Source organism: Oryzias melastigma, linkage group LG19, assembly GCF_002922805.2.
Source record: "Oryzias melastigma strain HK-1 linkage group LG19, ASM292280v2, whole genome shotgun sequence".
In the NCBI taxonomy this organism is placed as follows: domain Eukaryota; kingdom Metazoa; phylum Chordata; class Actinopteri; order Beloniformes; family Adrianichthyidae; genus Oryzias; species Oryzias melastigma.
In genome coordinates this window covers 23,620,481-23,645,979 of record NC_050530.1, presented here as the reverse complement: position 1 = coordinate 23,645,979, position 25,499 = coordinate 23,620,481, and the positions used below count along the sequence as shown (strand labels likewise).

The window sequence follows — 25,499 nt, the reverse complement described above, 5'->3', positions numbered from 1 at the left end:
CGGCTGTCTGCTGCTGCTCGTGGCTCCTCCACGGCTTTAATCAAACACGGACAGCATATTTATGACAGCTAATGGTATTGTACCTTTCAGTTTTAATTTAAATACGTGAGGAAAACTTAACAAAATCACATCTTGGACGTAATTAAAATACAAGCGGACAATGCATGGGGAGCGGACATGAATTTGAATCACAAATTACTAATAGCTAACATCAGTCTGGCCTTTCACTGAATTACAATCCTTTACAGCACAGAAGAGGCACGTTATATTATCTTCTCCAGCCTCTACAGCTACACCGGGTTAGCTAGCTACTGTGACGTATGAAAGTCTCAGGAATTCAAACGGAGTTTTTGTCTGAGTGACAGCAACTTAAAAGGAGAAATACTCGGAAAGGCAAACACGAAATGATTTCTTATATTTTTTCTCTTTCAGAAAAAAAATGCCACACATACATATTAAAAGCTCAAATAACATGATTTTCATTGGAGGTGGACAAGTTGAGCCTGAGTCTTGTTGGTAGGTAGGTAAATTAATTTGGTTTCAACGTTCACAATCCCTGAAGTCTGAAGGTGCATTCACAACGAACGCGATTCGCGTGCTCCGCCCCTCTTTTGCTGAATTCGCTGCTTGCCGCTTGTCAAAAAATGTGTTCCTGACCCTGCAGCTACATGTGGGAGGAGCTACCAGCTCTTTCTGTGGATATCTCACTTAGAATGAATGGAAGACACATACGATGATGAGGAATAAGGTTTATTTATTGTGAAGAGTTCTACAAAAACATCGGTAATCGTATCTCCATGTTTGGGTTATGATATTAAAGATTTTCCCGGTACAGGGGCCTGTGTCTGTATGACAGCTGCATTCACAGTGTCTCTGTGTCTCTGTGGCTAAGCTGAAGGGTCACGGTCTCCTCTTATTCCGAGGGGTTAAAATAAAATTAGGAGACCTTTTTCCTTTTCTTTAATGTCTTTAATGTCCGAGCCGGCAGCCTCCTCCCCCCACAGTGACTCTCTGTCTGCCGGCATATCGAGTGAGTGAGCTCCACAGTGGGAGAGAAAGCCGGAGATCTGTCCAGAGTGTATTCCGCCTTCACCCCAAAGTAGCCGGATGAGCGCTGATATCGCCGCAGGACTTCAATTCGCCCCAGAGCGCGCCTGTACCATTGATTAACATTGAAGTTGGTGCGGCAGAGGCGATTATCTGGAGATTATCCGGAGCTTAAATGGGCATAAAATGGTTTGTTTTTTGTGCTTCCATTTCCTGTTTGTGTGAAGAACTATGCCTCCTGTCCTTGTCTTTACAGAGGGAGATGGTGTACGCCCCCCAGGACTCTCCCTCTAACCGCCGTCTGAGTAACCCCCCCATGTCCTCGCAGCACTCGTCTGCCTCACCCCCCCATGGCTCACCTTCCCGTGCCCGCCTTCTGTACAGCAGCGCTGGCAGGCCCTCCTCTTACGCCGGGCCTCCCCATCACACCCACTCCTTGCCTCACCCACACTCCCAATCTCACCACTCCTCTCCTCACCAGCAGCCTCAGCTCCACCAGCCGCATCACTCCCCCCCGGTCTTCTGCACCTCCTCCAGTGCTATTTTAGAGCGCAGGGATGTGAAGCCTGATGACGAGATGGGGGGCTCCAGAAGCATGGTGTTGCTGCGAGGAGACGATCGGATGGGAGGGGGGATCTACGCAGATCCGTACTCTTTGGGCCCGGACACAAGTCGTCTGGCTCTGGCTGGAGGCCCCCACTCCCCAATGCCGGCCAGAGCTGACCCTTATGGCTCCTTATACCGTCGTGGGGGAGGAGGGGGAGGCGGTCACGGATCCGTCCGTTCGCTGACTTCCTACTCTGCAGCTGCTTTACAAGGGGAGCTGATAGAGAGCAGCGCCCTCTACAGGCCAGGAGGACCACTCTATAATGACGCTTACGCAGCTTCAATGTTGGCCATGGGGCTGCGGGTGCCACCGCCCTCCTCCCCCCAGAAGATCCCTGACATGAGGGATTCCTACGGAGCCACCATGCCTGCTCGGGGTTCCCCTGGGAGGCAGAATTTGCGAAGGGACTCTGTGACCTCGTCTGTGTTTGGAGACAGCCCCAAAGCCAGAGGCCAGGGTTCTGGGCTGGGTCTCACTGCAGAACAGCTGTGCTTAATGCAGGGGGGGGAAGGAGGGGTTGCAGGAGGCTTTGGGTCACCACTCCTGGGAAACGAGACAGAGACTCGGTAAGATATGGAACACAAGTATCATGTTAGTGCTTAAAGAAAAGCTACATGTTTTACCTCAATAGTTGAGATCCTACAGCAGTTCTCTGCTCTGTTGGTATCAATTAGTGTGTTCTAACAAAACGTTCACGTAAAGAAATTGGCTTTTAGTTCAGCAGTGATAGCCTCCCAAACTGTTTTACATCCCCGTGAGACAGAGCTGGCCCGAGTTCATTTGTACAACACACACTATGAGTGAACTCCTACACATCTACACCCACACATTCTGCACACGTTCACTGGGTCATCACATCACAGACCGTTTTTCTGGAATACTGACCTCGTAAAGTCTGCATAAAAAAAGCTAAAGGGGAACAGAAAGGTATCAGTTCGTTTAAAGTGGTCAAGATATCAATCAGCATTCAGCCTGCACAGGAAATGAAGATAAAGGATTATAGTAATTAGCTCTTCCAAATGTAAGCGACAAGATTATCAGATTAAAACATGTCTATTTGAATCTGAAGGACATGCAATCATGTTATTCAAGACTGTGTGCTGGAAAATGTAATCATGCAAAAGCAACTTTATTGAGCTTTTAGTTGTGTTATATGATCAGTTCCTCATGATAAACGACCCAAAGTGGTATTTTGATCCATTCGTGCATCTCTGAGCATTCCTCCAAAACCCTGCTCTCCGAGCACCAGCCCCTCCCAACCCACAAAAACGACTGGGTCCTCACATTGTGATGTTACCAAGTGGGGAACAGCCCCTTCCAGGAAGAGTCTGTGCAGGCTAACACAAACACCCGCTTTCTCTGTGGAGCTAGTGGTGATCAGCAAAACGCTTTCATTTTAAACGCACAATATACACATCCATCTTTGGAAAAGTTTGGATTTTGTTTGGCACATGCTGCCGATGTGTCATGAAAAAAGGCGGTGCCTCAGAGATGGAGGCGTCTTACTTCTGGAAAAGTGCTCAAGAACAGTCTTAAGAATAGCATGATATAGGCCCTTTAAAGAATTCAGGAAAGTTGAAGAATCAACTGTTCTTTTAAAGCGGTCATACCATGATTTTCTTCAACCTTTCAGAGTGACTATTTGTTATTTTTTTTCAGAAGTAAAACGACTCGATTCCTGAAGCTCCGCCTACTGCTGCGTGTGGCTGCAGTCCATTTCATGACGTCATTCCAGAGTCTCTCTTTCTTTGTTTCTCCCACGAAAATAAACAGTATCCAAACTTTTTCAAAGATGGATGCACATACCACATATCTAACTTTAGTGGGCCCGGCCATTGCTACACTGGTTTACAACACAAATACACTTGGCTTCTGCACAACTGGGCCCAACTGGGGGGGTCTTAAAGGAGCCCTGCCTCTAAAGTAACAAACACCTGTTTGATCAAAATACCGCTTAGGGGTTCTTTATAGTGAGGAGTGAACAGTAGAATACACTTAAAAACTTAAAAAGTAGAATTTTCATGGTATGGCTCCTTTAAGTTAAAATATTTATGCCACTTTTAATCAAAATTTTTTTATATAGTTATAAATATAAATATATATATATATATTTTAGTTTTCCTTTAGTTAAAAAAAAACAACAAAACCAAAGCAAAACTATATTTGATGCATCTTTGTTGTTTATGCAGAGAACGTATGGAGGCCATGGAGAAGCAGATAGCCAGTCTGACCGGGCTGCTGCAGAGAGTTCTGAGCAGAGCGCCTGAACCTGAAAGCCCGTAAGACTAACACGTACACTCACACTCACACACACTAACACACAACACACACCTGCACATAAACACCTAAAGTATTCTAATGATCTTTTCAGATCCAACTGGTTACAGTTCCATTCTGTTGTCTTCAGAGCTTTTCTGCTAGAAATGTTGCTTTTAGTCTCTTTAATTCTTTCATTGTTAAACTATATGCTTAACTTCACCTTTCATGTTATTTGAGTCACTTTAGCTAAAAAAAAACCCCAACTATGTTGAACAGTAGTGATGCAAACATAACGTCAGTCATTTAGAACGCTGGTGTTCTTTTAATGTATCGTCTTTATTGGGCATCACACACATTTTGTACATTAATCTGTCATTTTGTTTGCTTTTTGGCAGTATTTTTCTTTTACATTTTTATAAAATTATTATTTCATGAGCTCATTTTGCTATTTAATATTTTTTCAGGCACCCATAAAAGCTCAATTATGAGAAGTAATGCATCACTTACTTTGCCTTTTTAACTGATGATCTCACATACAACAGAAGTAAAACTGTAGCTCTACGTTTATTTATCTAACAGTACAGACCATTTTAAGAAAACCTGCATGGACTCAACCTTCGATTTGTTCTGTATGAGCTGCACACAGAGAACAAATGTTTTTTATGTCGTCTTAAAAAAAAGGTAACTTATTTTCTCAGGATTTTTAAGTAATATGAATATTGCAGCTGGATTTCCCTCTGGAGCTTTAATCTCACAAATGTCAAGCAGAGGATCTAAATGCTGGACTTAAAGCCAGTGGGCAGAATGATTATAGAAACTGTTGTTTTTTTTGGCTAAAAGAACCTTAACCAAGCAGAGAACAGAAAACTGTTTCAAATTGATGGAATGTGTCCAGATGTGTGGCTCCTGGAAAAAAAATACAACAGGAATAGCAATACAGAGAAAGAAAATGCACTTGAAAAAAAAAGTATTAAATACATATATTTATTATATATACAATATATATTATATATATAAATACCATTTATGTACCGGTATATATATATATATATATATATATATATATATATATATATATATATATATATATAAATAAAAAACACCCCTCTCCCCCTCCCCGGGTGGTTTCTCCTCTTAGCTCAGGTCCTCTACCAGAGGTCTGGGACCTTGAGGGTCCTGCTGTATCTGAGCTGTTCCTGTTCTTTTCTGGACTGAGATGTCTGAGGTCTTTCCAGGGATCTGCTGTAGACACTCCTCCAGTTTGGAGGTTACATATATATATAAACCACTCACGGAGGGTGAGAGGGGCATTTTTTAAAATATATTTATCAGAAAAAGAAATAGCAAAAGTTAATAAGTTTAACAATAAAAAAGTATACCCTAGCTTATTATCTTTATGAAACTTCAACATTTCTATCAAAAAATTACTCATACCAAATGTAAATATTTTTATGCCACCATAACTGTTGATGTAATATTTGGAAAAAGGATGACTGAGGCTTGTATCCGCTTTTAAAGAATTTGTCCTTTTCTGAGAAAAGTAAGTAAAAGTTTCAAATAGGTTAGTTCATTTTACTGGCTAAAAGTCATAAATACTTTTAACCTAAGTTTCAAAAATGTGGAATTTTGTAATGTTTCTAGATGTTCATGAACATTTTTTAATGCGGATATTATATAAACATAAAGTTGTGGGCCGCATTGTAAATCTGACTGAAGCTATGCACCAAACTCAACTCGTTAATTGTAAGAAAATGCACTAATCAGCAAATATTTCTAACTGTGAACATTCAAATGATATTGCATATGTTGAGCGCACATCATTGCTGCTCAACACTCAAGCTAAACTGAGCCTGTCACCTTATAGCAGGAAGGCAGTGGTGAGCCTCAGGTGATGGGTTCTCATTTAGTCAGTTTTTAGTGTTTCAGGTTCACTTCTCTCACAGAAACTCCACTTTATGACATCTTAAGAAAAGTTTTTATAACAATTTTTAAATAAGATTCTAGTGATATAAAGGAATGACGCTTTGGTTTGGACCAAAAGTACCAATTCAATGATCTACAGGTGTACATGTAAGGTCATTCACTGTATTGAACATTTTAGTAAAATCATAAGGTTTCATTATTTAATAAAAAGCTTTAGAATTTTTTCATTATCTTTAAATAATCACCAGTCCACGTGTTTAAGATCCATTTAAATAATAGGACCAAGAAAATGTTGCATTCATGCAAAAAGATGCACTACTTCACTTATTTGAGGGTATATATAGATATATAGATATATATGTAACATTTAGATATATATAACATTTTCTTTTCCGCCTACTCACTTGTATTCTGGTAAACATTTGAAAAACACACAGACACACACCTGAGAGCTGCAGAAACATGAATCACCAGCAGATTATGTGAAACAGAACCTCAGACACATGTGAAAACACAGATGACTTCAATAATGATGCTCAGAAAGAGAGATAAAAAAATGCATTTAAAAGTAACATGAGAGCCTCATTGACTAATGCTTGAATCTGTGTCCTGCCTTCATGTGGTTGAATACTTTTGTTCTTGCAGGGAGAAGGGTGAGTCAGCGAGTGACTGCTCAGGAACTGAGGGTAAGTCGGCTCCAGACGTGCAGACATGAGTGCCGCCTGCGCTGCTGTCTGCTGCTGCTTGTTGACAGGCTCCTCTCTCAGACCGGCTGCTGTCATCTTTACCTGCAGTGCTCTGAGAGTGTGCAGGCTCATTTGTGAATGACGCTGCAGCTTCTTTTTTCTGTATGTGCTGGCTTTGGCTCTTTTGCTGCTCTGTAACTGCTGCTCATGCTCCTTGTTTTAGCTGGACGAACTAAAAAAAAGAAAGGTAGCTACTGTGTGTGTTCTTGGAGTGTCTGATTCTTGTCCCCCGTGTGCTCCCCCCTCCCTCCATCCTGGTCTTTCTTCTTCATGTGGAGCCCCGTTTGCATCCGTACCTTTTATGTCTTGAAAGATTTGCGTCTCAGAAAGGATGCAAGGCTCCTTCATTATTGTCGTGGTCTTCATTCTTTAAAAAAAAGTATTGAGTTGCATTTCAATATCCCAATTTAAATCCACGAAGCATCACTTTAGAAGCAAACAAATAATATATATACAGACGTGGACAAAAGTGTTGGTACCTCTCAGTTAAAGAAGGACAAACCCACAATTCTCACTGAAATCACTCAAACTTACAAAAGTAACAATAAATAAAACACCTGTGATGTCAATTAAAGGACACACCTGAGTTAATCATGTCACTCTGGTCAGATAGTTTTCAATCTTTCATTGAGGTGCCATCATTTTTGTCCAGGTCTGTTTCATTAGTTTGTTTTTTTTAAATAATTATGTTAATCAACAATTCAAAATTGTTGGCTGATTTTGATTGTTTAATTTTCGAAAAAAAAAATGTATTGTTACTTTCGTAAGTTTCAGGTGATTTCAGTGAGAATTGTGGGTTTGTCCTTCTTTAACTGAGGGGTACCAACACTTTTGTCCACCACTGTATATATATATATATATATATATTTGCATTTATGTAATATTTTACTGCTGGAAAAACGCAATCATGACATATTTTTACATTGAATTCTAGATCCAACTTGTTTTTGTATAATTCATATGTCAGATAGTTATTATTTTGTCTCTTTTTAACATTTATTTAATCAGCTAAAACAACATTACTGTCAGAACTTAATCAAAGTTTCTTATTTTGATAACTCAAAATAAACTCTCAGTGAGTCAAGTTGTGAACATGAAAAAATAACATTTATGAAACTGGATCTTATCTGAACTGAAGGATGCCTTATATTTTTATTATGTTACATAAACAATCTAATTGGACAAACTGCAATGTCATTTCCCTCAAAAGAACAAGAAGATCAAAAGAATCAGTGATGTACGGTGAACTACAACCTAAACAAATGTACTGTGCGTTGGTGCTGAGTCATTGTAGAGAATATAGTCAGGAAGGATTACACAGGTGTACAGGTATCTGACTTAACTTAGCAAAGGTCACAGCAGATGTAACCCGATCGTGTTTGGAAGAAATCTCTTATGACCAGCCCAGTTGACTCTATAGCGGAGGGCAGCGGAAGCTTCAGGCTAACAGCAGATTTCATAAAGGAAAGGGTTCAGTTACAGGTCTCAGTTTGAACAACTCCTGTCAGCAATGCTTGCAGGCAGGATGAGCCTCTCAAGTGTCTTCATCAGAACTCCCACTACTGTCATATTTGGTTGTTTTTTGCCAATAATATCTTTATTTGGAGAATATTTCCTGTGTTGTTTTAAGTCTTTGAGGCTACATTATGTGGACACTAAAAGTGTGAGGTAGAGTTCCTTCACCCATCAGAGAGGCATTTAGAGGACAAAAAGGTCTCAGATGCTGTTATTGGGTCCTTGCATGGGATTTCCTTTTCATCAGAACTCTCAACAGTCATGATCCCCAACAACATTAGCTTACAATTAGGTCACTAGCTTCAAAAGAACCACTTTTGATACACTTCATGCAGTGAATGCTGTGGATATTCATCTTCTAGAAAACAATAGACGTGTTCAATCATAAAAGTGCATTCTTCATCCCACATGCTAACCAGTGAGAGTCAGTCCAAGCTACAGCACAATCTAGTGCTACAGACTCTCATGGACAAAACACAGTCTAAACTTTGCATAAGTGTGGACAAGAAAATGCTTCCGACCATTTCCATCCCTTTATAGCACATGTGTCAAAGTCAAGGCCCGGGGGCCAGATCCGGCCCTCTGAAATTATATTTGGCCCTCCAGATCTTTTTATTTTATTGTTATTAATGGTCCGCTGCTATCTTACGCTTATTTTTTACTTTTAGAATTTATTTGATATATATTTTTATGGAGGGTAAAGTATTGAAAGTTATTTAAGGTTTAAGTTGATTTATTCTGGAATAATATTCCTGCCTTTTTATTATTCATAATTATGGTAAAAGCTGCTAGCGTTTTGGACTATTTTGGCATTTACTAAGATTTTTTTTTTGACTATTTTTTTGGTTTAGCATATATTTCAGCCACATTCTAGGCATTTTGGCTAATTTAGGCATTTTTAAGTTTTTTAGCCTGTTTTGAAGTTTAGCTACCTTTTCAGCAACATGCTAGCTGTTTTGGGTAACCTAATAGTTTTGTTTGTTTGTTTTTTAAGCTAATTTGGCATTTAGCTAATATTATAGATTATTAGCTTCAGCGTTTTTTTAGCTATCAATTTCAGCATCTTTAGCTATCAGCACTAACATCTTCAGCAGCCAAATTCAGCTTACAGCATTCACACTAGCATTATCACAGGTAATGTTGTATGTCTACTTCATAATTATGTTAAAAAGTTACAGTTTTAAATTTTTAAAAATGTAGTTTTAGAGTGTTCAATAAATGTTTATCCTGTTCGGCCCGTGACCTAAGGGGTGTTTTGGATTTTGTCCCCTTGGGTTTGACATCTCTGCTTCATAGTCATGATTCCAAGTAGTCTATGTTTAATAAGGACCTGTCAGAGAGTGAACAACATTCTGTTTGCTGCAGCAACAGAAGGGACAGAGAGGAACGATCTGATTGGCTGGAGCTGTGCACCATCCATGCCTGCAGTTAAAGTGAACTCCTCTTCTTGACCACTGAGGCTGCAGAGACAGGTTTGACGACCACAGAGCTCAAAGGCCTCAGAGCTCGTCAAACACTCCTCCAACGCTGTCATCAATTAGAATTAAATGTGTCCAGAAGCCGGCGCTGGCTGCAGCTCTCCTTGTTAGAGTTTCCAGGATGCACACTGGGGTCATTTTTTCAGCTGAAAGAAGGCGTCAGCATGGAGGTGTTTGAATTACTGCTGTGTTGAGATGAGGTTAGGAAGGAATTTGGACTTCACAGCTTTGAGATGAATGAAAGCAGTCTTAAAATGCAACTCTGAACACCCACTCTGTTATTGATTGGTTGTCTGCGAGTTACTATGCCTTGACTTGTTCTGCATGATAAGTCATGGCTCTCATTGTCGTTTGAAAAGATTATCTGATTTGAAGGCACTCATATGTTTCTGATGTCTGGGGACTGTGCTATAATGAGATACTTGGAAGTATTGCTTTTCATTACACAGTCAGTGTTGTCCCTGAAGCCTTTCCATTCTGTTTATCATTCAGTCTGCTGTAATCTTCCCTCCTGACCTTCAGCACTGATGGAACTTGTCCCGTTGCCAAATTCTTCAGTTAAACAATATTATATTATGTGTATCCAATTAGTTTAAATACAGACAGAAACTATTTCTATGCACACAATTTAACGTACAAAACTTTCTTTTTTTCATCTACAAAGTGCATTTTGGGACAATGTCTATCACTTCTGACAGTTACTTTGAAAAAGAATTGATAAGTTAACTCAAGTGTTGTTTGTTGGGCAGCTTTGACACCATCTGCTCCCCTGGCCCTGATGCCGCCCCCCTCCCTGGGGCCCAACCAGCCTGTCCCTGTTTCCCGCCTGCAAATGCAGCTCCACCTCCAGGGCCTGCAGCAGAACACCAATGCGCTGCGCAAGCAGCTGTCGCAACTACGCAATATGCAGGTGGGTGTCGAATATTAGTGCAGTTTTCAACCGCTTCAATCATCCAAAAGTGTTTGGTCACACAAAACGACCACCTTTGTACACAAAGGTGGTCGTTTTTAGAGAGCTAAATGGAAAATGACACGTACTTATATAGCGTTCTCTTATGCCAGACTATGGAGAGAAATAAATCAGGAATTACGCACGTATTAATTGGGGTGATACTTATTTCTCTCCATATTCTATTACCTTCCTTAAGGCCCAAAGTGCTTTACAGTCACAGTCCCATTAATACTTTCACACACTGATGATGGCTCTGCCAACCGACATCAGCGCCAACCGACAACCACCAGGAGCTATGAGCAGCTTCCTAACTCTTTTGATTGTCCTTCCATCCGTCATCCATCCATCCATCATCCATCCATCATCCATCCATCCATCCATCCATCATCCATCCATCATCCATCCATCCATGTCTTGCCTCCGTTTTCTGTTGACAAACTCACCTTTAGAGCTGCAAAAGAGTTACCACCATATCCAGAAGTGAGGGAGTTCTTAAATTAATTGTGTTAGTGATCACAAAATGTCATTGAAAATATTAACTTTCTACAAAAATAAGTTTTTATATTAGTCACAGAGTTTGACCTTCTGGAAATAAAACAGATTTGCAAAGAACTTTTTAAAGCATCTTTAGTTTATAAATATTTGTATTCCTAAAGGTTTGAATCAGGATTTCTTTGTCACACATTTTATAAGTTCCTGTTACATTTTTGCAAAAATCCTAAAATGCTATTTCTATAGCCCAAAATCACAAAGGAAATTTGCCTCATTGGGCTTCATGCAGGTAATTTTGCAGATGCAGAAAATTAGTCATAAAATATGAACAATAGTTAAAAACTAAGACTAAATAAAAGTGGTTATCGCTGCCCTTAGACCCTCCCTCCCGGTAAGGAAAAACTCCTAAAAAACCTGAGTCAGGAAAAAAGAAGAAACCTTAGGGATTCCCACATGAAGGAGAGATCCTATCCCAGGACGGACAGGCGATACCAGAACAGTTAAAGAAAAATTAGCTTCTACAACTACGAATCTAAGAGTTCATTCAGATAAAGCTGAGGGACGAGTGATGATGAAGTCCATAGTCAAGATGAAGAGGAAGTGCAGTCCACGACCAGGAGGAAAGACGACCCAGCAGGAATCACTCTCACTCAGAGATGCAGGATGGTGTCGGGGGCGTGGTCCACGGCCAAGAGTGGGAGCGTGGGCGATCCACCGGGGATCTGAAATCTCTCCCGCTCCCCAGAGGAGAGTGGGAAAGAAGAACAACATGTGAATGGAACTGCACCAACAAAAGCATGGAGAACTAAATACAATAAATAATAAAGAATAGAAGAGAGGAGAAGTAGATGAGAATAGAGAACAGAACCCCAGAGCTGATCTGAAAAATAACGCCGATGGAAAATCTAAATTTATATTTAAACGCATCAATATTAATTTATTAATCTAGCCTCACAAGGACCACAGGAGAGGGAATATTCTCTGATTACTAGCTAGCCTGGCAGAACGCCTGTCCAAAGAGGAATGTTTTAAGGCTAGTTTTGAAGGTAGAAACTGTGCTGGCCTCTCTGACATGAGCTGGGAGCTTATTCCATAGAACAGGGGCTTGATGGCTGAAGGTTCTACCTCCAACTGTACTTTTAGAAATTCTAGGAACTACAAGCAGTCCAGCATTTTGTGAACGAAGTGTTCTGACTGGTTGGTAAGGAACTATGAGATCTCTAATATAGGATGGGGCCACACCATTCAGAGCCTTATAGGTTAACAGGAGGATTTTGAACTTGATCCTGGATTCAACTGGTAGCCAGTGGAGAGAAGCTAACACAGGAGTGATGTGTTCTCTTCTACTAGTTCCTGCTAACAATCGTGCTGCTGCATTCTGGACAAGCTGAAAACTTTTTAAAGAACTTTTCGGGCATGCTATCAGTAAAGAGTTACAGTAATCCAGTCTAGATGTAACAAATGCATGGACGAGTTTTTCAGCGTCACTTTTAGATAACATATTCCTGATCTTAGCTATATTACGTAGATGAAAAAATGCAGTTTTACAAGCTTGAGATATGTGAGCCTTAAATGATAAATCCTGGTCAAATAAAACCCCTAAGTTTCTGACTGAAGAATTGGAGGCAGCATTTACACCATCCAGGGAGACTATCTGATCTGAGAGAGCATCTCTCAGGTGTTTAGGACCCAGTATCATGACCTCAGTTTTTTCTGGGTTCAGAAGGAGGTAATTAATTGTCATCCAGGTCTTAATGTCTCTGATGCAGGAATTCAGTTTTTCTAGGTGGTCATTCTGATCTGGTTTAATGGATAAATACAGCTGTGTATCATCTGCATAACAGTGAAAGTTAATGCTATGTTTCCTGATTATGTTTCCTAAGGGCAGCATGTAAAGCGTGAACAGAATGGGCCCTAGAACTGAGCCCTGAGGGACTCCGTAGCTAACTCTAGTACAATGAGAGGACTGTCCATTTACATTAACAAACTGGTATCTATCAGATAAATAGGATTCAAACCACTGGAGGGCAGATCCCCTGATCCCTATGTCATGCTCTAGTCTCTGGAGTAAGATGCTGTGGTCGATGGTATCAAAGGCTGCGCTGAGGTCTAACAGGACCAGAACAGAGATTAGTCCCTTTTCTGAAGCCAATAGCAAGTCATTAGTAACTCTGACCAGTGCAGTTTCAGTGCTATGGTGAGGTCTGAACCCTGACTGAAAATCTTCAAAGTGATTGTTGTCCTGTAGGTGGCACTGCAGCTGCTTTACCACAACTCTTTCTAGGATTTTAGATATGAATGGGAGATTAGATATTGGTCTATAGTTGGCCAGAATGTCAGGATCCAGGCTGGGTTTTTTCAAAAGAGATTTAACAACCGCATATTTAAAAGACTGAGGCACATAACCAGTTTCTAGGGAGGTATTTATTATGGTTAATATGGATTCACTAATAAGGGGGAAGATTTCTTTAAAAAGTTTAGTGGGGATTGGGTCTAAGAGACAAGTGGAGGTTTTAGAAGACGTAATAACTGATGCTATTTCTGCTTGGTCCACAGCAGTAAAGCAGTCTAATGTTACAGACGTTTCTATGGATGCCTTTATTTCTACGACTTCTGCCTGCTTTGGGTCGATAGTGGGAATAACCACATTTAGCTTGTGTCTAAAATTTGAGATTTTACATTCAGTTACTCAGTGAGCAGATAGAAAAAAAAGATCCAAAGAAAACTTCTTTTTTAATTGACCTTGTTCTTTTAAAAGGAGTTTCATTTTGCTTCAAGGCTGCTTTTAATTTTGTAAAAGCTTTCTTGAAAAGTAAACAACTGAAAATGTTAAGCATCATGTTTATAAATGCATTCTCCATCTTTGGTTGATGCAGCTGGAGAACCAGGATGCGGTTCTCTCCCTGCTCAGACAGACCGAGTCTGAGCTGAGCCTCATGATGCTGGATGCCATGCGGACTCAGGAGGACCCCCTCCAGAGACAGCGCCTCCTGGTGGAGGAAGAGAGACTCAAGTACCTCAATCAGGAGGAGCTGCTCATCCAGCAGCTGCAGTGAGTTCTAAGTGATTTTGATGATAACTAAGGGGATGACAGTCAAACTTCATATACATATTCTGCTCTAATGACAGCAGTGAGGATACTTTTGCATGCCATGGTGTTCTCAGACATTGGTTATTGTTTCACAGTCTGGGCACTCAGTGACACAGCTCTCAGACAGAATCTCTGAAAAAGGCATTGAAAATATTTGCCAATACAACAATTTCAAATCACCACTGTTTAATCTTGGAAACATTTTTTTAGTTGTGAGAACTATAAATGCTTTAAATTTGCATATATAATATACAAAATGCTTCATGGTGTTACGGCTAGAGTTCAAGAACCCAAATACAGAGCAGGCTTGGATGTAGAAGGACTAGTCAGACTTGTTTAATGTTTCTTTTTAAAAAGGTAATCAACATTTTTGGTGGGGAAAGCTGGTTAAAGAAAAACTAGAGAAAAACATGACAAAGAAAACCTAGAAACTTGACAAAACGCTCCAACACAGAGAGATGAACCAAGAGAACTTAAACAGGCAAACAACTAAATGAACTGGCAAGGTGCAGCTGTGAACTCCTCCAGCAGGAAGCACAGCAAGTGGGCGGGCAGCAAGGAGGAGCCACAGCAGACCTGCACAAAACAGGAGAGAGAAAAGGAACTAAACACACAGAACATGTCACATGGACTTGTACCTGCTCTATTAAGAGAATATCTCAAGTTGAAATGGTGCCCCCACGAGGTCAGTAGGTGTGACTTTGTGACAGACATATCTATTTAGGACAATCTATTCTCTCTGTTAAGGGCTGTAACATCTGGAACAGTGCACCTCTCACCTAAAAGAGTGTCCATCTTTAAAGACATAAAAGAAGGAACTAAAAATTTTCTTATATCTAAACAACTATCACTTAATGAGCCCATGTCAAACAACTGCAAACGCTACAAATGTAAATACTGGGTCAGAGTAGGATGCATATCACATTTTGACTGTTTAAACAAGGGGTCAAAATCCAAAACACATCTTAGATCGTGAGGCGAACGGAATAAACATTTATTGAACACTCTGAAACTAAACTGTTAAAACTTTAAAACAGTAAAATGATGAACTACACATATAGCATTACCTGTGATAATGCTAGTGTGAATCCTGTAAGGGGAATTTGGATGCTGAAGATGCTAGTGCTGAAAGCTGAAGATGCTGAAATTGATAGCTAAAAACGCTGATAGCTGAAAATGCTGAAGCTAATAGCCAGTTAAAAAAATCAGTTAGATTTCAAATTAGCCTAAAAACTTACAAAAAACTAGGATAGCCAAAACAGCTAGCATGTAGCTGAAAAAAATGCTAAACTTCATAATAACCTAAAAAACTGAAAAAAAAGCCTAAATTAGACAGCTAGCATGTCGCTGAAATATTAGCTAAACTCCAAAATACCCTAAAAAATCTTATTAAATTGCAATATTGTCCCAAAAACTAGCAGAATGCTAGTTCAACTTTTTAACATAATTAAGAATAATAAAAAGGCTGGAATATGATTCTAGAATAAATCATCTTAAACCTCAAATAACAATAATAATAAAATAAAATGATCCAGGCTTTGACCTTTACTTATGTGGTTTAAAGGGTTTCATTATTATAATCTATGAATTTACATGATTTTTTTGTAAGGATGATGTATAGAATACTCTTTATTTAGCCTTCAAAGTTTTCACTGCATGTTGTATGGAATGATTACAGTAAAAAACAGTAAAAATATTACAGTTGATGGGGTATAGGAATGATCAAAGGGGGTGAGTTGGTTGAATAGACATAGAGGAAGGGGTAAATGACAAATAAACAGAACTCTAAAATACCTGAGGTAAAACTTGTTTATCAAAAGAACTGGGCCTGTCCACTGACACACTCATGCACACACACTCAAATATTACAGAGATACTCGTTGGCTGTCTTAAATAGCTTTTTTTCGGCTCAAGAGATGCTGTTTTAAAGAGTGTAACTGTTAGTAAACTAAGTTTCCACATTTTTTCTTAAAGTTGTGGGGCGGTTGCAGTTCTCCCCAGAAGGCTTTCATCCTTTACTGTAAATAGTTTAGTTGCAATAAAATAGGGACTGTTCCTGCTAATTAGTGACTTTTCTTAGCTTTCCTTTTGTGCTGAGCACAGCTGCTGCTCTTTGAAGAGTCTAGGAGTTTGTTCTGAGGAGGACATGGTGTGTGTGTGTGTTCTCCACAGCGATCTGGAGAAGTCTGTGGAGGAGCTGCAGAAGAATTCGTCCATCAACCACGGGCTGGTGACAGAGCAAGATGTGGAGCAGAAAAGCAAAGAGCTGAGGATGCTGGGGGAGACACTCACTGAACTTAAAAGTATGACCTAAAGTATGACCTACAGTGATCTGCTTCCCTCATTTACCTCCCCTAAATCTGTTTCTAAAACTGACTTTACTGATGTGTCCCTCTGAGACAAAGCAACAGCTGCTTCCAAATTTCCAGCAGATGCTGGACCTGCCTCCATCTTTTATCTCTGTTATCTTTAGAAGCACATAAACACTAACTGTGATTATTTTTGTCTCTCAACCCACTCCAGAACACATGCTCAATGCAAAGCAGCTTGTTTCTTTCTAAAGCCACTGATTGAAGCCAACTGTCACATAATGATGGTTCCATCATAGTGAGAACAAAGACAGCTGATCACAAGCTTGACAATTTTAATCTCCATTAAATAAAAAGCTGCCCCCCCCCCAGTAAAAAAAGTCAACATTTTTTAAGGTGTGTCTACCTACACCAGGGGTCTGCAACCTGAGGCTCCGGAGCCTCAGGTGGCTCTTCTACCCCTTCATTGTGGCTCTCTAATTTTAAAAAAAGGGTTTCATTTTAAATAGTGACTAAAGTAAAGAAATAAGTAGTAAAGTAAAACTTTATTCTATCCATTCACAAACAGTTGAAGAACATCAAGTGTCACTCTGAAATGTTCCAAGAATCTATAAAGTGGTTCGTAGGCAAAACAAAGCAAGTTTATTTGTATAGCACATTTTATGTACACAGACAATTCAAAGTGCTTTACATAAAACATTAAAAGAAACAATCAGAATAAATATTTAAGGTGTGATCATTAAGATAAAATGAAAAGAAAGTAAAAAGAACAGAATTGAAAACAAGCATAGTTTTGCAGTTTAACAAAGTCGAGTTACAACATTTTGTCAGATTTGTGATCACCATGTACTGCAAAAAATCAGTCTGAGGTCAGTAAGCACAACCAAAATTTATATTCAGGATTTATTAGGCAGATTTTTTATTTTTTATAGCAAATTGAAATATTTTAGGTGCCCCTTTTTTGACTCATTATATTATCCTGTATTTGCTGCATTTCGATGATCCAATGTGACACAGGGTGATTTTCATTTTAAATGGAAGACATAGGAACCTTTGTCAAAAGTTATAATAAATGTTATATAATTTTATATAATTTTTTGTTCATGATGCAAGATTACAGAGTCAAACACAAAACCAGTGTTAGTCATTAAAATGCAGAAATTGGTCATTAAAAATGAGCCACATGAACTCAGAACAGAGAATGTGGGCCCCAATTGGGTTTGTCCTCAGTTTCCGTGGTGGCCCCAGCTGTGTTTGCACCCATTGGCTTCGCTGCCTAAGGACTGGAGGCCTGGACAGCGACCCTGGTAGCTCTGCTGACTCCTGGGCGGCAGCACTTGCTTGCTTTGCCGGACCCATGGGCAGCGGAACTCGCTACGCTGTCCACCGGGCGACTGGCTAGCATAGCCACCTGAGCCAACGTGGGCAAACACAGATGGGGCCACCACGGAAACTGTGGACAAACCCAATTGGGGCCCACATTCTCTGCCCACTTTTAAACTATATGGGGCCCATTAGGCCTTGCTGGTTGGGTATGAACAGAATGTTATACAAATATTTACAAATCCTTTCAAACTGTGGTTGCTGTTCATTTAGTTTTGGCTTCCTGTCCTGCTGCTCAAAAACATGAAGTAATTCCAAGTTCTGTGGAGATGATTAACATTCAACCAACACTTGTAGACCTCATTTTTTATAATAATGCAATTCCAACATTTTTCCAGTGAAGCAACCAATGGATCCATGTAGTTTCAACCTTTTAATGCCAAGTGCTAAATCTCATGCTCAATGTTTATAGGTTAAATTTCACATTAGCTCAGGGTGTACACTTGTGACACACTTTATTGATATTTGGAGTAAAATGAGATGATTCTGTGTGTCTCAAAATATCTAACTAAATAGTGACCAACGAATGTTCAAGCACACATGCATCCTCCTCATGATGTATTTTTACATATAATAGATTTTAACAAAAGTCGTGAGCCGGATGTTTTACCAGAAGTCTTTGTTCTTTAATAGTTTTTCACTGCTCCACACATTATCTGTTTCTACCTTTGAGACATTGTCTTTCATCTTCTTTGATGCAGACCAGTTTCCCAGCCTGCAGAGTAAGATGCGTGTGGTGCTAAGGGTGGAGGTGGAGGCTGTAAAGTTCCTGAAAGAGGAGCCTCACCGCCTGGAGGCTCTGCTGAAGCGCTGTAACACCATGACTGACACACTCAGCACACTGCGAAGGTGAAACATTTTAGCATAAAATTTCTGTCTTGGGCAGGAAACAAGTTCAGACTAGAAAAGTTGCATTACCTGCAATGATGCTAGTGTGAATGCTTTTTGCTGAAAGTAGTCACTAAAGATGCTGAAGCTGTTTGCTGAAAATGGTGACACAATTGACTTTAATTGCTAAAGAGATTTGCTGAAAATACAAAAGCTATGAGCAAAATATTAAACTTGCTAAAAGACTGGAAAGTTTGTTAAAGAACTATGACAGAGTGCTGAAGATGACCTAAATGTCAAAATTTTGTATTCAATTTGCTTAAAAATCCATAATAAATTCTGATTTTGCATAAATATTTACTGTTTTGCTTAAATTTGAGCTAAACTAAAAATTAGCCCAAAAACCCTTAGTAGGTGCCAAGTTAGTAAAAAAAAAAAGCTAGCTCATTCCTTAAATACTAGCTAGACTTCAAAATAGCCTAAAATTCTTCACTAAAATAAATTAGTAAAAAATGTTAGCCTGTTGCTAGAATAAAAGCTAAACTCTAAATTAGCTCCAAAAACATCAGTAGATGCCAATTAGCCAAAAACATTAGCCTGTTGCTAAAATATTAGCTAAACTCTAAATTAGCATAAAAAAACCTTAGTAGATGCCAATTAGCCAAAAAAGCTAACACATTGCTCAAACACTAGCTTAACTCCAAAATAGCCTAAAATTCATCAGTAAACTAAATTAGTCAAAAATGTTAGCATGTTGCTAAAACATTAGCTAAACTTCAAATTGTTTTAAAATGACTGTAAAAGATGAAAACATAGCCCATGAATTTATTTAAAGGCTTGTTGCCAATCGACTTAACATTTTTAAATTTCAAGACTTTCTCATTCATTTCCTTTTGGGCATATATAACTCAATATTTTAAAAACTATAAAGTTTATAAATACCAAAAATACAACCAGTAATGTCCTGAAAGAGCTGAACGTTTTCATGCCAAGATTGAGGACGTCAGTCATTATGTCAAAGTTTTCTTACCAAGAATTTATGTTGTGATTTACAAGCTTATTTTTCTTTGAGTTAAACCTCTACAAAGAATAGTTTTGGTTGAATTATAACCAATCACGTTTGTGTTATTGTGGCCTCTTGAGTAAAAGGTAGAAAGGATGAACAGGAAAGACACTCAGAGTACAGCTCTAACACAAAGGCTTAGATAATTCCTGTGGTCAATGCCGTTGATAGAGGATGTTTTAAGTTATTTAACATTTACAAAAACGTGATAGTTGGTTTTCAGCAACAAATTAAAACAAATCTAAGGGTGAGTGCCAACTGGAAAAGTCCTTTGGTTCGGACCAAGTCTGCTTAATTTTGTCCTGAACCTTGCTTTTGGTCTGTATTCAGCCTGCCAGAGTCCACACGGGACCATTCAGACTGAACATTTGCTCTGGATTATTGAGAGAAGCAAACTAAAGCGATCCAAATGTGTCCAGTCTGAATACAGCCTAAGACTAGTTTTCATTTGATGTCCTTCTTTTTAAATTAAGAAATATATACTCCACAAGATTAGATCTAAAAGCTTGCATAATTTTATAACATGTAATATTATGGGATATTAGATGTTTAGTCTGAACCATTCAGAATGTAAGGTAGCTGAGATCGACTCCAGCACAGTTCTTTCTTAACCTTTTAACACCGGAGGCGTCGCCGATGACGCTTAAACACTAAATTAATGTACTGTAACTTTTCAACTGTTAATACAATAATTCCAGAGGATTCTGAAAGAGAAAAACATCTCGACGAGCCACGTCGTTTATGTCTTGTCCGTGCTCTGTTCAATAAAACCATTTGCACATGGATCCTAACGTCTTAATTTCTTCGTCACAGAGTGAGCTGAGGCCGTTCATGTGTAGATCCAAGCCAGTCAGTCACAGGTCTAACAGGAACTGTTGTGGTGCTAATGCTCATGGTGATGGTGGTCGTGGCTTTGTCAAGGGCCTTTTAAGTTCAGGTCCATAGTGGACGAGGGCCATCCGTTCATAGCCTCTCCCAGGAGCCTTGATCTGAGGCTGGGACACAGAATTCCTGGAGGAGTGGCCTTGAATTTCCAATGGAGAGTTCAAGCTTTTGACTCACACCTCAGCATGTTGTAACACTTGGAAAACTTTACATTACAAATGCCCTTCACAGTTGTTTGTAGCTCCTTTAAAAAGTCTGTATTGACCAACAGTATCTGGAGGATCAGTCTGGAAGGCTGTTAGAAAAAGCAACTCAAAGACAAAAACCAAACGGACCTTTGATGAAAGGGGTGGAGCTAAAAGCAGGATGAGATGGAATCTGAAATGATCAACCAGAAATTATTTTAAAAGACAAGGAAAAATCAGCATAGAACACAGAACAACTCTCTGACATTGTTGCTGTACATCACTGTGTAACGGATCACAAAACTCACGGTTCGGATCGTGTTCCGGTTTTAGGGTCACGGCTCTGATCATTTTTCAGATCACAAAAAAAAAAAAAAAGCAATAAACTACAATATGAAAGCTAAATTAATTTTTGGAAACACTTCAAATCATATATTCGGTAAGTAAGTACTTCACACACATAATATATATACATGCAACATCAAAACATTTGGTCATTGAAACTAAACATATTTAAACTCTGAACACAATCAAAATGTTAAAACATGTAGTTTCTGACTACATTTGCATGTCTTGCGACCAAATCTACAAAACCTGAGAGAAAAGAATGCTTAAAAATAGTGTTGAAAATACCAAATCTATCTGGAGTTCCCCTTAAAATACTAATGTTCTCATCCCACCCGCCTAATGTCCAAATTAAATCGTAAAAAAAACAGTTAAAAAAAATGTTTGGTATTAATTGTTATATTGAAACTAACTGTAGGAAAATTGAAACATTTAAAGTAATAATTACTATCTGTAAAACGTGGCACTGTCCCGCCCGCTTTTCCCCTGTGCGGGACAGCTGCCTTTATTAACTGGGAGGTTCTTTGAATCCAGAAATAGAAACGTGTACAGATGCTTTTATTCAGCTCTTAAAATGAAATAAACCTGATATTTATTGATCCCCATCCTTCATTATGAAGCTGAGAAACGTTTCTGACTGAAGCTCCTCCAACACGCAGCGGGAGCTTCAGGTGAACAGACTTTAAGAAAACATGAAGCAGCTACTTCAGCGCTTGTCAAAACAAAGAGGATTTACATAAATTTGACGAGATTTCCATTCGATGTGAACGGACAGTTGATTTAAATGATGAGAGCCCGAGGTGTGTGCGCTCGCGGCGGGTGGAAGTTGGAGTGGTCCACAATACACACGTGTCCCGAACCGTGGCTTCTGACCCGTACGGATCACGGATTCGACGTGAACCGTTACACCCCTAATAACTACTACACAGTCATGTGATTTATCTTTACTTGAAGATTCCTAATAACACAAGTCTATGTTGGAAAGATATAAATATCTGATCTTAAGTTACGATCCGGATAATGATAATACATGTAAAGGAAATGGTGTGGTCGAGTCGGGGTGAAATTATATAAGTTCACTTCCTTCCACTCCTTTTCAGGCAATCTGTTAATGTCTAGTTATCCCACGTTTGACATGTCCTTATGGATGTAAACTTCTGATTATTGATTGTACTACTCATGAATTTACTTTTTTCTTTTTGCTTGAAATAAACCATTTCTAATCTTCTAATCTAGTCATATAGTCACAATCCGCCTGTGAGCTGCCCCCTACAGGTTGAATTGAGGTATTACAGCAGAATTTTGTGATTGGTCAAACCATGTAAGTTTCACATCATGACCTGCAGTTCCAGTAATGATAACAGTGCTGCCACTAAGCCCCGCCCCTCTGACTGGATTTTCACATTTGGCTGTGGGTGGAGTCAGCCTCCAACTTCCCTGTTTGGTCACCCTTTTAAAACAAGCGTCTCCAGCAGACCGCTGGCTTTTTGTGACATCCTCTGATCACTTTTGTGTCTTTGTCTCTGCAGGCAGGTCACTGAAGGTGTGTGGAAGGGTCCAGAAGACTTTTCCAGCCAAGCCCAGAAGAAGGCAGAAGATCTGAGTCGCAGTTCAGACCTGGACATCCTCAACAGTCCTCCACTCAGTCTCACTGACCTCAGCACCAGCGCCGGCCTGGCTAACTGGAAGCCTTTGTCAGCTGTTGATCCAGATGTTTGCGGCCCAGAGCAGGACGTCCAGTCCTCCATGACCTTCAGAAACCGGATCCTGGATGAGCTGCCTGCTCGGCGTCCTGCTGACAAGTCTGTTTCTGCTGAAGTTCGACTGGTAATCTGCTGCTCGTGGAGTGGAATACTTCTCATTGTTTTGCTCCATCAGGACAGATGGCAAAGATCCATTTATTTTTGAAAAAAAAACATCTCAAAGCTCTTAAATCTGTTATTGAAACTCTGTTTACACACTAGCAGATGGTTCATTATTCCATTCGTCCTTCCATGATTAGAAAACAAACTCTGTCCCAGTTGTGCCTGCCGCTCTTTTGCATAATATGTGTCTCTATCTGGATTTGTGTCAGGCGGCAGAGCGGGACTGGGAGGAGAAGCGTGCCAGTTTGACCCAATTCAGTGCCCAGGACATCAACCGCCTGCTGGAAGAGACCCAGGCCGAGCTGATGAAGGCCATCCCGGACCTCGAGTTTGCAGCCAAGCACATAAACAAGCCAGTAGTGCCCCCGAAGCCCCACATTACCCTCCCCATAACGTCCGCCACAGCCACGTCCTCTGCAGCTGGCACCACCGGGACAACAGCCACCACCTCCTCCAGCACCAGCGTGCCCACCGGCGACCCGCAGCCTGGAAAAGTTCAGCTGGCTGCCCAGAAGCTGAACAGCATGGAGGGGGGTGGTTCACACCGGGGGTCAGGTGAGGCGCGTGCATCCCTCATCAGTGCAGAGAAGATTCTTCTTCCCGCTGGTTAACTCTGGTGTTTTCATAGTGGATCTCAGCGCAGCCAAGTACAGAACCGAGAAGCCCTCCAAGTCTCCTCCCCCGCCTCCTCCTCGCCGCAGCTTCCCATCGGCTCACGGCCTCACCACCAACCGCACAGGGGAGGTCATCGTCACCACCAAGAAGGTGGAGGCTGCTGTTTACTTTCTGCAAATATTTACTGTCGGAGGAGAAAAACTTTGTTTTTAACCACAAATCATCTTCAATAAAACATTTGGTTTGTACAGTAACAACATGCGAGCTGCTGAAATGCCACTCTCTGAATCATTGTAGAATGAGGATGATAGCGACACGCCCAAGACTCTGGTGAAATTAAGGAGAACCCCGTCCGACGCACCGCGGCCGTCCTCCACGCCGCCTGTGATCGCAGCGTCTGCCAATCAAGATGAAGACGATGAGGAGAGGATCATTGCAGAGCTGGAGGTAGGGCCCTGCTGAGAGAGGCAGCTGCACATTTCTGTTGCTGACTCACCTCACCGACACTCTCCCTCAAACAACAAAGATATTCCAGAGAGTGCCCGTTAAAGTTTGTAGAAAAGCGTTCCGCTCCCGACTGAAGGCCTCCCCACCTCGCCTCTATGGGTCCTTGGGCAGAAAGGTAAATAAAAACATCTGCAGCATTCGCCGTCACAGCTGCTGGCGTGGATTCCTGCTCCTTTTGGCTTTGCTCTCTCTACTGTTGCTTTTTTGCTGCAACTTCTCTTTATTTATTACAATTAAAACAAAAGCTGAGAATTTAGAATCAAAAGATATACTATTGTATTTCTGGACTATAAGTCTCTCTTGAGTATTAAGTTGCAGGAGCCAAAAACTGCATAATGAAGAATAGTGCTGCCACAAGCAATTATTTCAATAGTTGACCAATAACCGATTATTTTTTCCAATTAATCGATTAATCAGGTCATGGGGAAACTGGATGTAAAGCACACATCTTAACCACCATTAGCTTTAAACTAACTAAAAACTAGATGTAAAGCATTGGATACAGTAATGCTAGTGTGAACGCTGTAAGCTGAATTTGGCCGCTGAAAATGCAGAAATTGATAGCTAAAAATGCTGAAGCTGATAGCTGAAAACGCAGAAGTTGATAACCAGCTAAAATATTAGTTAAATGCCAAATTAGCCTAAAAAACTAAGAAAAAAAGCCCAATTTAAAATAGCTAACATGTTGCTTAAATATTAGCTGAACTTCAAAATAACGTAAAGAAACAGAAAAAAACCTTAAATTAGCTAAAATACAGTAGTTAGCATGTAGCTGAAATATTGGCTAAACTCCAAATTAGCCTAAAAATTCTTAATAAATGCCAAAATAGTCCAAAAAGCTAGCAGAGTTAACTTTCAACTTTACTACACTTCAACTCCATTTAATATAAAGTAATGACTAATCGACTTTTTTAATAGTCGATTAGTCGTTGATTAGTCGACTAATTGTGGCCGCCCTCATGAAGAAGTAAAAAACATTTATAAGTCGCTTCGGAGTATAAGAGAAAAGTTCAACATTTGAACATTGAACAAATTCAACAAGCCCAACGTTGCATTTGACCCGAATTCGTGGGTTAAATTCCAGTCTGCTCCCCCTTTTAACATGCCTCAAATTTAATGAGGTGTTTTTAGCTGCTCTTCTGCCTGTTTGTAACCCAGTTCGATGGCTTCCTGTCCCGCATTAGTCCAAGGAGAGAAAAATAAAAACAATAATAATAATGTCTTGATGCAAATAAGAAAAACATTATAACATTCATGAGGAGAATAATCAGATTCTCAGCCATGTTTGTTTTAGACGGAATTTCTTCTTCTGCGTTTCTGTCAGCAGCATATACTGATACACAAACCTACAGTGCCCTCTAGTGGCTGTTAGTGGAAAACAACTGCTAAAAGGCAACCAGTTGC

General features: G+C 40.0%; 1 protein-coding gene across 7 annotated transcripts in view; it reads left to right on the top strand.

Annotated features, from left to right (window-relative positions):
• The window catches only part of LOC112154554 (SRC kinase signaling inhibitor 1), a 140,045-nt gene that overhangs the window by 104,076 nt on the left and 10,470 nt on the right, over positions 1 to 25,499 (top strand). For 5 of the 7 annotated variants that reach the window (XM_036217218.1, XM_036217220.1, XM_024285577.2 and 2 more), the window contains 13 exons: positions 1,304 to 2,220; positions 3,844 to 3,933; positions 6,482 to 6,522; positions 6,746 to 6,769; positions 10,325 to 10,485; positions 13,896 to 14,071; positions 16,283 to 16,413; positions 18,504 to 18,651; positions 22,638 to 22,935; positions 23,183 to 23,528; positions 23,602 to 23,738; positions 23,886 to 24,035; positions 24,115 to 24,210. In XM_036217218.1, the coding sequence (XP_036073111.1) occupies positions 1,304 to 2,220; positions 3,844 to 3,933; positions 6,482 to 6,522; positions 6,746 to 6,769; positions 10,325 to 10,485; positions 13,896 to 14,071; positions 16,283 to 16,413; positions 18,504 to 18,651; positions 22,638 to 22,935; positions 23,183 to 23,528; positions 23,602 to 23,738; positions 23,886 to 24,035; positions 24,115 to 24,210 (2,715 nt within the window). The remainder of the gene's footprint in view (positions 1 to 1,303; positions 2,221 to 3,843; positions 3,934 to 6,481; positions 6,523 to 6,745; positions 6,770 to 10,324; positions 10,486 to 13,895; positions 14,072 to 16,282; positions 16,414 to 18,503; positions 18,652 to 22,637; positions 22,936 to 23,182; positions 23,529 to 23,601; positions 23,739 to 23,885; positions 24,036 to 24,114; positions 24,211 to 25,499) is intronic. The other 2 variants (XM_036217219.1, XM_036217221.1) reach the window with 2 other exon arrangements.